General features: G+C 40.4%; 1 protein-coding gene across 7 annotated transcripts; it reads left to right on the forward strand.

The window, feature by feature from the left end:
- Positions 1-331: 331 nt before the first annotated feature.
- On the forward strand, positions 332-10,344 carry LOC105939469 (gastrula zinc finger protein XlCGF17.1). 7 transcript variants are annotated; one of them, XM_036142241.1, is made up of 4 exons: positions 332-702; positions 1,166-1,318; positions 6,757-7,108; positions 8,459-10,344. In XM_036142241.1, the coding sequence occupies exons 1-3, from the start codon at positions 348-350 to the stop codon at positions 6,783-6,785; spliced, it is 537 nt and encodes a 178-aa protein (XP_035998134.1). In that variant the 5' UTR covers positions 332-347; the 3' UTR covers positions 6,786-7,108; positions 8,459-10,344. The 7 variants fall into 7 exon arrangements, with proteins under 7 accessions (XP_035998134.1, XP_035998137.1, XP_035998132.1 ...); XM_036142239.1 differs by having other exon boundaries at positions 337-702; XM_036142240.1 differs by having other exon boundaries at positions 337-686.
- Positions 10,345-12,009: the final 1,665 nt, after the last annotated feature.

Raw genomic sequence — 12,009 nt, forward strand, 5'->3', positions numbered from 1 at the left:
GCATGATGTTATTAGAGCTGGGTCTGTTTGGGTTTCTTTATGTCTCATCTCCATGGCTGAACACTGATTACTGAGGTAACATAAGGAGGAAGGGCTGACTTGTTTGGATCTGCTGCAGGACTCACTGGTTCTGGTCTTTACTTCGGTTCTTCTTTTAGATCACTTGAAGTTTGACTGGAGTCACGATGCCAACTTTGACTGTTTTGTTTTCAGGCCCTGTGTGGACAAACACATGGATTTCCTCAGCAAACAGTGCAGAGTCCTGCTGAATGGGACTCAACTCAAAGTTATTGGAGCTAAAAAAAAACAAAAAAACGTATGATAATGCAATCCGTTATAATGTCCGTATGTCTCCTGCAGATAAGCAGCAGCTTTTGGTGATCGAAAAAGACATTTCCGATCTGCATAGCTCCAAACTGAACCAGCAGAAGCCAGAACTCCTCCACATAAAGAAGGAAGAGGAGGATATGTGGATCAATCAAGATGGAGAGCAAGTTACTGTGAAGCTTATAGACGATGGCCTTCGGTTATCAGAGCCGCATCACATCCAAGCCGAAGACAGCAGAGAGACGGCAGCTCCAACGAGCTGCCCGGCTAAACGTACGCAACCTGATGGAGAGGACTATGAAGGAACAGAACTAAACGGAAACCCAGATCCAGCAGGAGACGGAGCTGGACGGCAGGAGGTCCGTACGAAACTGGGTAATTACGGGGTGGACCTTTCTTTTCTTTCTTTCACTTTATTTTTAGTAAATTATCCAACATTAAACACAGGAAACGGTAAAAAAAACAATGATAAACAAACAAACCAACAATTTACCAAAAAAAAAGGAATAGGCTGAAGCAAAGCTTTTTATTGCCTACCCTGTTTTATACTTACAACCTTTACAACCTACCAGTGACCTATAACTGTTTATTAGTCTATGCGAATTTTTCTCATTAGGTTGAGGGATATTTAGAAGTGCCTTAATAATGCCAGCCTGGGAAATATATACCTTGCAGCAGCAGACCTAGATGTAGAAAAGCCAGACCCTTTGGATAAAGTCACATTTTTACGTTGGAGGCAGCAAAGGGCTAAAAATGACGTAACAAGTAAATAATTGCAATAACATCTGTATAATTACTAAAGTCTCATTATGCCATGATGTCTGTGTTTCTCATGCAGGTGAGAAGCAGCTGTTGGTGATTAAAGTGGAGGTTCCTGATCTATGGAGCTTGGGTTTGGACCAGCAAGACACAGAACCACTCCAGGAAACAGCGGAAGTGGAGGAACTGTGGATCAGTCAGGAGGGAGCGGACCTGACTGTGAGGAGGGAAGGTGAGGAGAAACCTCAGTTATCGGAAAGTTCGTCACATCAACTCTCAAGACAGCAGCGAGACTGGAGCTTCAACCAGTAGCCTTGCTGAAAATATGGAAACAGAACCAGAAGAAGACTGCGGAGGCCCAAAAGCAGACAGAAATCCGGATTCGCGTGTTCTTTTACAACCGAATGCTTCAGACTGTTCTGAAAATGAAATCAGTGGGGAATTGTGGTCAGGAGTGAGTGGTGACGACTGTGATGACATTGTGTCGGGTTCCAAAAATAAAGACCGCAATGACGGCTGGAGGGATAGCAGGACACTTCAATCCGGCATAAACAGCAGCGTGAGAGGGAGAACTACCGAGAAACCCTTCAGCTGCCCGGAGTGTTGTAAACAGTTTACGTACCGGCAGTCATTCCTGAAACATCTGACGTTTCATTCAGGAGAAAAGTCTTCCAGCTATTTGGCTGATTTGAAACGATCAATAGCCAAAGCTGGGAATAAATCAATTGTTTGTGTCGTTTGCAGGAAAATGTTTAAGGATCGGTATTATCTTAAATGCCATATGAGACTCCATACTGGAGAGAAACCGTTTAGTTGTGATGTTTGTGGTAAAACCTTTAGGCACTCACATATTCTTAAACTTCACCTACGAATCCACACTGGAGAAAAACCATTTACTTGTGATGAATGTGGTAAAACTTTTACCAAGCTGCAAAATCTTAAAGGTCACATGACGTGCCACACGGGAGAGAAACCGTTTCCGTGTGAAGAATGTGGTAAAAAATTTACACAAAAGGGAACACTGAGGAACCACATGATGATCCATAAAGGAGAAAAACCGTTTGCTTGCAGCGGCTGTGACAAACATTTTAGGATTAAAGCAGATCTTCAGAAACACATGGTAACCCACACGGGATTGAAACCATTTTTCTGCCGCTATTGTGGAGCCAGATTCGCTCATCGGGGAGCTCTGACGAGACATATTAGACGTCACACAGGTGAAAAGCCGTTTGCGTGTGACAGGTGTGATAAAAGATTTTATCGAAACTCAGAGCTAAAGTATCACGTGTCGGTACACACAAGAGAATGGAAGCAAGACACTGAAAATCGAAAGTTTGCCTGTAAGGAATGTGGAAAAAAATACATCCGAAAGGTGCATCTTACAGCACACATGAGTACCCACTCGGGTGAAAAACCTTTTAGCTGCAGTGCTTGTAGTGCAAGTTTTACACGCAACGATAGTCTCAAGAGACACACAGTGAGAGTTCACAATCATTAGCAACTGCTCAGTTCAAGGTTTTTTTCTGTTTGGAGGTATTTTAAGATGGACCATGACAGTTGTTTGAGAATAACATCTAGACTGACGGAGTAATTATATAAAAGGTTTTCTGCTGTGAGGTCTCAGAGGTTGATAGAAAAAGGTTTTTCTGTTGCTGATACCATTGTTGGTATTTGAAACATCAGCGGGCGTTACTGTTTTTTTTTAATGGATATTCTATCTTTTTCATTCATTCTTTAATCATTTGACCTGTCAATGTTTTTCTTTCACATAAAACCATCTACACATGAAACAACAAGCTTTACTTCTAGCGTCTCTTTAAATGGTCTTTAAACATTAGGCTTTAACACCTTGGACTGCGAAACAAGCTGTGCTACCCTTTTCTTTAAAAATGACACCTTTTATCTGATAAAATAAAAATAAATATATGTTCAACATAAAGATAGATTCCTGACTTAAGAAAATGCAAATGGGGGCTGTTTTCTTGGCAGACCAACATAATCAGATCATCTCATCTGTAATTTCGGTTTAAGTTGCCTTGCTGCAATAGGAAGATATTATTGTGTAAAATGTTAAATGGTCGCAGTGGGCTGATTTAGGTCATTGCATAACATCCATTGCAAAGGCTCTTTTTTATTATTTGTCTGAGGTTTACACTGTCGTGCGGAAAAGGCAGTTCAAGAAGGCTGAACATAAGGACCCCAGTCCCTATCAGGAGTGTTGATTACAGTAAAATGCTGTTTACTGTTTGTTCTGCCGTACAGTGCACACATACTAGGTTTAGGAGTAGTTTTTGTTTAATGAAAAGTTATACAATAACGGTAAAAGTTTCAGTTCAAAGTTTTGCTTATGCTAATACTAAGTAGTTGAGACAAAGTTGAAATCTGATGAAGCAGAAGCCACTAAAGATGTTACCACGGATGGAAAAGTTGGGGCAAATGGTGACCAGGGTAATGATTGTCTTCAGAACGTGTTTGGATTCTGCTAATAGATTGGTTTCTGTACATGTTTGCCTCTCCTAAGTTCCACATTCATCCTGTCTTACCTCATAGCTTACTTGACATGCCTACACAGGGGCAGTGGGTACTTTTCCGCAATAGGCACAAATCCATTGCTATACAGGACAAATCAAAAAACTTGAATGAATTCTCTTTCTGGGTGCAAAGTCCATTTTTTCTTTTTAAATTTCCATCTGGTGCAGACTGAAATGATGATTATGGAATAGTCCGTACTGCAGATGCAGAGATGCTTGGAGTTTTAGCCCAACCAATTTACTTACAGAGAAAGAAAATCTGTCTGATGGTCAAACTGCTTTAGTGAAATTTGGAGCTTCCATGTGGATTATTTAGGTGATTTTGAAGAATTCAAACAGTTTTTGGTCATCTCTAGTTTAAAATCCAAAGTCCATCCATTAACTATTTTTAACACCACAGTAATTAATAAGAAAATTAATTGTGATCTTGACACAGACAAATATATTGGCCCTCCAGATAAAGCCTTGTAAAATTTTAAATCAACATTACGGAACATAATCTAAATATTTAACTTTTCATCTGAGTACATTCATTCACTTAGAAAAAATGTTATGGTAATTTATTTATTTTGTCCTCGTTCTGATATCAAACTGTTATTTCATTTTTAGTCAATATATCTAGCAAATCGGGCACAACATAAGAATTATGTTTTAAAACAATAACCAAAATAAAATTTGTTCAGTTAGTTGTATAAATGCAAACTTGTGCAACATAGATTTTCCTTAGAATATGGCTATTTTTTCAATTGTTTTCTGCAAACATAAATAAATAACTTAAGTATTAAGTAACGCCCATTAAGATCCTGTGGTCACATCTGAAATTATTGTTGCCTAGAGTGGATGCTTCGTAACACATCTCAACATCTTGGCACATTGTAAAAATGATTTGGGCAGCACCACAATCAGGGCTGGTTGAACTCTCAGAAGATGGTTTTGGAATGACTTGTCCCACCCCCCTTATTTTTCCAGCTTTTGTGTCACACGCAAACACACAAGTCAGCACAAGGCTGTACCTTTAAAACATTGCGTTTTACTTGTTAAAGTGAATAATGAAATAAATCAAGTCCAGTAGTGTAATATCTGTGATTTTCTTTTCGTTGTTTTAACAAAATTTCAAACACTGTACTTCGACTAAGAGCAAAGTCTCCAGATTTACTGACAGGCTAACTGAGATTTAACATTTCCATGAGGTTATAGCTTTTAACTTGAGGTTAGTTTTAAATTTAGCTGTTTTTCATTCGTCTTCAACCTGTTTTTGTCACCATAAAAGTCAATAAAGGTATTTCTTCCATTCAATCTGGATAAATAAAAGTTTATATATATATATCTGTTTACACTGAATGGTGTAGGAGCGAATAATGTCCAGTAGATGGCAGCAGAGTAACACACAGCGACCTGCTGTTGGTGTCCGCGCAGATGCCTGCTCCAAATGAAAAAAAAAAAAAAAAACCTTATACATGGTTAGTTATAATTATAAAGATCCGGGCTTCTGTTTTCAGCTACAGTCTGGCTCATGTTAGAGAGAACGGACACCAGGAAGGAAATGGATAATTATTTATCACACAAACTTTTAAAGTCAGCCTTAAGAGGACAAGCTGCAGATGGAACAGCTCGGTGTCCATCAGCCGTAGGATGTTGCCACAAATCAAAAAGCTGGTAAGAACAAGCTCTGAGGTTAAACGGTCTTAACTAAGGGTGTGTTGTTCCATTTCTGAAGCCTAACTAGGAAAATCAACTACCTCCATAAAGTCCGAGTTCAGATTGGGAAAGTGGGCGTTCTCTCCGGCCAGCCCACAGTTCAGATTCAATATGGTTGCTGCAGGAATAAACGGTGTTTTACTCCTCCGGTAGGTTAGCTCGTTATAACGACGTATGAACATGCTCCTTTACTGCGTGAATACATAGAATAAACGGCAATACTTTGATTACAACACATGTATTTTTTTAACAACAAACATCCCGGTCAATAAACAGATAATTGAAGAGGAGAGGAGACACTGAGGCTGCGCACTGCGTTCCATCGGTCCTCCGGGTTGATTACAGCAGTGCAGTGCCTGGCACAATAGACCGAATGGATAGAAGATATCCAGCAGCTTCCTGTCCAAAAATCATCGAAGAGTTAGCGATGATGTATTCCCTATGTAAAATGAATACATAATGACTCAACGTGTCTAAAATTACACGAATAACTCATTGTCTTTCTTTATTATTTGGAGCAGAGATGCAGAGTATGGCAGCGTGAGATAAATAATAAATCTGACATTGGAGCAAACAGTTTTTAATGGAGAACATGTAAACAGATTGTGTGGTTTGGTATCCTAAATGTTTTCTTTAGATGGAATGCACACGTAGTTATTCTTTTGATTTTTAATGGAAGGGATCTATTTTATGCATAATGCGCTTCATCTTGCAAAATAATTTTCTAGACTATAGCAGCTGTTTGCAGTGATGCATTGAGTAGGGTGCCTTTCCATGTCCAGCAGACATTGTGAAAAATTTACGACAACTGTTGGAAATTCGTCTTCCCCGTTGTTGAAGTTAACATGCATTGATTCATTGCAGACTTGACTGGTCTCCTTGACTTGAAACATCATTTTGTTGTTGGGAAAACAGTTTTCCTGCTCAGGGCCACTCCTGGCACAGGGGAAACAAATCCCCACACCACATGCACTGATCAGTTCTGCTGGTGATAATGGGCCTAACCACTTGGAACAGGGGTCCACATCCGTTACAGTCTGATTTCACAGGCACCTGCTCTGGGTCTGGTCTCCCTCTAAAGCAGTGGTCCTCATTTCCGGTTTGTGAGGGCCGGTGTCCTGCAACTTTTATTTGTTACTCTGCTTCAACACCTGACATCAACCCCCTCCCTTCTCCCAGGTTAATCTATGTTGGAAACTTCAGTCATCTCTTCAAACAAATGTTCCCAGTTTGAGATAATCTACCACTTTATGTCAGAAAAATCAGATCATGCAGTTGTTAAATGTTTTTTTTTTCTCAGTTTGTGTTCAAAACCATCTTTACATTTATTATCGGGCAGCTGCTCTGTATCAATTTAGCTTTCCATCCCTACCCAGGACTACAAATATTTATATATTTACAAACTTCTCACTCAAATGTGATGTCTGTTTCTTTCTTGCAGATGAGGAGCAGTTGTTGGTGATTGAATAAGAGGTTCCTGATTTGTTGGGCTTCAGTCTGAACCAGAAAGCCCCAGATAAAACAGGAAGAGAAAGAACTCTGGACTAACAGTAATGGAGAGCTGATCAATGAGGAGGAAGAGATGGATGACAGTAGGTTTCCCTTCACTGTTGTTACTGTGAAGCTTGAAGACGATGAAGATAAACCTCAGTTCTCCGAGCTTCATCACATTAAAAGTGAAGACAACACAGAGCCAGAAGCTCCGACCAGACGCTCAGCTGAACAGATGCCGCCCGGTCCAGCAGGAGTTGGAACAGGATGGGAGGAGATCCAGGGAAAACAGTATTTGGACGGTACGGACCTTCTCCTATTTTTACTTTGATCTTTATTTACAGGAGTCCTGAGCAATCTGGAAAAGTCTGGAATTCGGTTCGATAAGATAAGAAGAGGATGTTATCGAAAACATTTTTCGATAACAACAGTAAACAGACTTTACTACCTGTTCTGTAATCTAAAGGTTGCATCCTAACTTCTTTCCTCATGTCCTTTCTTCTGTCTTTACTTCCAACCTTCCTTCCTTCTTGATTTTTTTCTATTTCTCATTTCTTCCTTTTGGCTGTTTTTGTTCCTTCTTTCTTTCCTTGAGTCATTCCTGCCCTTTTATTCCTCGGGTCCTTCCTTCATCTTTCCTTCCCCATGTTCTCCCTCTCTTCTGTGTGTCCTTATTATATTTCTTCTGTCATTGTGCATCTTCTTTCATTCCGTGTGTCATTTTCCATTCTTAATTCTGGCCCTCCTTTTCTCCTTCCCTACTTGTTTTCTTCTTTCTGTATCCTTCCATTCTCCCTCCCTTCTTTTCTTCAATGCTTGTTTTCCTTGTTTGTCTTTCTTTGCATCCTTGTTTGTCTTTCTTTGCATCCTTGTTTGTCTTTCTTTGCATCCTTGTTTGTCCTTCCTTCCTTCCTTCCTTCCTTCCTTCCTTCCTTCCTTCCTTCCTTCCTTCCTTCCTTCCTTCCTTCCTTCCTTCCTTCCTTCCTTCCGAGATTAACTTTATTCTTGAAGCTGGAAAGGGCTGGCTGAACCTTTGTTAAATAAAGTATTTCAAATCAAGGTCATTTAACTCTTTATTTGCATTCCATAACTTCTTTGGAAATATTTTCTTGCAGTTGCATTATGAACAAGAATGTCTAGAATAGTCAAGTAAAGACTTACTTCATTGTCCTACTTGAGTAGCTATAAGTAAGCTTTAGGGCTGAGGTTTTCTAATTTGAGCACTTTCACATCCTAATTTTCTTTCCACCATGTCACATCATTTATTTTTCTTTTTTTCTCAAATATTACACACAGTCTGTTGGCTTTAATTTTCTAAGTAGCTGTTTTCTGTTACCCAAACTCAAATCTTTCAAGTTTGCCCCAACAAACAGTTAAGGCAAACTTGGCCTGTTGAAAAGTTAAGTGATAATTTACTAAATTCAGCTTTAACACTCTTTGTACTTTCGATGCTTCTTGTTTTACTTGTTGTTCTTGTTAGTTCATCTGAGACAGCTGGAAAAAGAAAACGGTTTTCCACATTTAACTGAACTAAACGTTTTGACTTCGGTGGAGAAGTAAAAGAACCAGGCCTGAATAAACATTGTAGCTCCTCGGTCACCAAGCAGCAGCTGTTTAGCTTCTCAGTCATGTTGTTCATGTGTCTCTTGCAGAGGATCGGGAGCTGTTGGCGATTAAGGAAGAGGTTCCTGATCTGCGGAGCTCCAGTTTTACCCGGCAGTACTCAGAGCTCATCAAGATAAAGGAGGAAGAGGAGGAACTCTGGATCAAACAGGAGGAAGAGCAGCTTACTGTAAAGATTGTAGATGAAGAGAAACCTCAGACATCAGCGCTTCATCAAATGAAACTTGAAGGCGACAGAGAGACAGAAGCTTCAACCAGAAGCCCAACGGTACAGATGGAAACAGAGCCTGATGGCGAGAACTGCGAAGAACCAGAACTGAGTAGGTCTTTCAACAGCCTTTTTGGCAAAAGATTAAGCAATGAAAGTGATGTTAAATTACACACGATGACTCACAGCGGAAAGGGAGAACATAAGTCTGATTTCTATGGTGAAGGATTTAAAGAAAAGGGTTCCCCTCAGACCCACATGAAACATCACTCTGAGGATAGAGTATTTGTCTGTGACGTTTGTGGTACGAGATTTCAGCGACGTGAAACTCTTAAAAACCACATGAGGATCCACCCCACAGAGAGACAGTTCACCTGCGGTGTTTGTAGTAAAGCATTTTCGAGACAGGATCACCTGAAGAGTCACATGCGCGTTCACACAGGAGAGAAACCGTTTGTTTGTAGTTTTTGCACGAAAGGATTCTCACAACAAATTCATCTAAAGAGTCACATGCGGGTTCACACTGGGGAGAAACCGTTCATTTGTAGTTTTTGCACGAAAGGGTTTTCAAGACAGGATCTTCTGAAGAGCCACATGCGTGTTCACACCGGGGAGAAACCGTTCATTTGCAGCGTTTGTAGCAAAGGGTTCTCACAACAGAATCACCTGAAGAACCACATGGGCTTTCACACCACAACGTTTAGCTGTGGCGACTGCGGTAAACGCTTTGTGAAGGAGGACCAGTTAAAGCGACACGTGAGACTCCACACAGACGGGAGGCCGTATGGCTGTGAAGTCTGTAAGAGCAGGTTTTATAAAAGGTATCATCTAGAGAATCACATGAGAATCCATTCGGGAGAGAAACCGTTTGTGTGCAACGTTTGCAGCAAAGCGTTTTCACGTGACGGGGATCTGCGGCGTCACATGGGTGCCCACGAGGCCTGTAACTAATGAATATCTTAGGGGTTGTCAAATCTTTTGTTATGGAGGTATAAAAAGGTTTTAGAAAGTTGTACTTTTAAAATTGCTAATTGTGGCCACACCATTGCTACCATTTTAAGAGACCTTTTAATACAACGTCTTAGATCAGTGGCTCTCAAATGTTTTGTGATGTGCCCTACTAATACTAAAGACAAACATCAGTTACATTACGTTGTATACTTTTTTAGGAGTTTATTGAAATTATTCTCCTAGACATCTTCCTAGTTATACTATGAAGTGCAGGTACAGACCAAACAGCAGGGGGTGCTGTTTTCACATTTAGAAGGATTTAGAAGGCCAGTTTTCTGGACAAAAAAAGACAAGGTTGTTCTTAACCCGGGGTGGTTCTGGGGAAAAAAAATCTAATAAATCTAAGAATAATCTAATTATGTTTCCTGCAAGAAAAATAATCAACAACTAATGTATTTTGTGAAGACTTTTATTAATGTTCATGCATCAAGTAGAGAGCAAAATGATGACAAATTATGACAGTTACACCAGTTTCTATAACATCATGCAGCGGGCATAGTTGTTGAAAACTAGTTGCATTCAGTGTTACTCGCTTGGGACAGTCAACGTTATACGATAACAGTTTCACCAAGAAGAACAGTGGAACCTTCTATAGCTTTAATTATGCTGTACGGCTCCCTGCTCTGCTGCAAAACTCATTTTTCCTCAGATCTTAAACACCCATTCTATGGGCCCCACATGATTTTCTTTTATTACAAATTTTTTTTTTCTGTTGTGGACAAAACAAGACGTAGCCCTACAGACAGTTTCTCTTGCAGCTCCTAGAGCAGGGTCCGAAATTAACACTTGCCAAATGCGAGTAAATTTTCCGTCTGGCGAGTAGATTTCAGAGGGCTGGATGCCACATGGTGAGTAAATGTTTGTACCAAATAAATCATGTTTTCCAGTCATCATTTGGGTGGATGCTTCTTTATGTTCCTCTGTTGTCAGCTCGTATGTCAAGAAAATCGCACAAACACAAACAATCGCATACGTGACGCAAGAACGATAGCAACCACGTCATATCTGTATGCTAACGACTAGCGTTTAGCTCAAGCAAATTACGTAGCGGGATTATGTGGAGATATTTAGAAGCAGTCAGTCAGACTCACTTTGGTCGGTAAAAAGTATGCTTGGCCAGTTGATTGTTACATCTACTGGCCAACATGGCCGGTTAATCAGGGAGTTAATTTCGGACACTGTCCTAGAGCTTCAAACTCTGGCATCATGCCATCCACTGCCTCGAATGCGAGTAGATATCAGGGTCGTTTTAGTGCAAATTAAAATTTTAGGTGGAAGTGATCTGGTTCTGTTCTATACTATTTTTTCTTTTATGTCCATAACTAAGACTGATTATCTAATGAGTTACAGATATTCAGGAAGGTAGACCGTGATGGAAGTGACAGGAATATTTTGATGGCAAAGGAGGGACTGTGGGATCGTTAGTTTGGACATGTCATAATAAGATGGACTGTGGAGGACAGCTTTTACCCTTCCACCACAAACCTAATGGCACCATCTGACCTGGGATTCTGACTATATCTCTGAGAGTGCCTTGCTCAAAGTCCCCCAAGGAAACCAGTTCAGAAACTGCACACCACGGAAACATGCGAGGTGGGAGCATGGCAGCAAGTCAGGTCCAATTAGATTCAGATAATTTCAAGGAGCGCCAATCTTGTCAGCATACCAATAAAAGGGATAATGAAAGTCAGGTCTGGTCAAGTTGTGATTAGCCACATGCTATTCTCAGAATCCCTGGATGAGGAAATTAGGTTAGGGTTTTTGGATGTCGCTCAGCAGTGTTCTGGTGCTTTTCAGCGCTGTTCAGGACTCGCAGAGCAGCATGTGTTTGACAAGTCCATGAAACAAACCAAGACATGGATGACGACAAATTTACAGCCTTTTCTTCTTAAGTCACATTGGGAGAAAGAAGTTAAGAAGTTAATTGCAGTTGCATTAACAGATGAGCTCTGGCATTCTGTTCTTCACGGGGTCCACTCTTCTTCTATATGTGCCAGAAATGGGCTCCATCAATTCAAGGTCCTACACCGGTTACATATTACAAAAGTTTTCTCCAGGGACTGATCCCCAGTGTAACCGATGCAGGGCAGAAACGGGTTCCCTTATTCACACTTTCTGGGCATGCTCGAAACTTGATGCCTATTGGACTTCTATATTCAATAAACTTTCAGAAATATGGAATGTTAAATTTGGCCCCTCCGCTCTGACTGCAATCTTTGGAGTTAAACCTCCAGATGTTTTACATTCCAAACATAATTCAAATACAATAGCTTTTGCTACACTGATTACGAGACGTTGTATACTTTTGAGGTGGAAACAGGAGGCCCCTCCTACACATGAATAATGACTTGCAGAGCGCAT

The sequence above is a fragment of the Fundulus heteroclitus genome, chromosome 10, assembly GCF_011125445.2.
Source record: "Fundulus heteroclitus isolate FHET01 chromosome 10, MU-UCD_Fhet_4.1, whole genome shotgun sequence".
NCBI lineage: Eukaryota > Metazoa > Chordata > Actinopteri > Cyprinodontiformes > Fundulidae > Fundulus > Fundulus heteroclitus.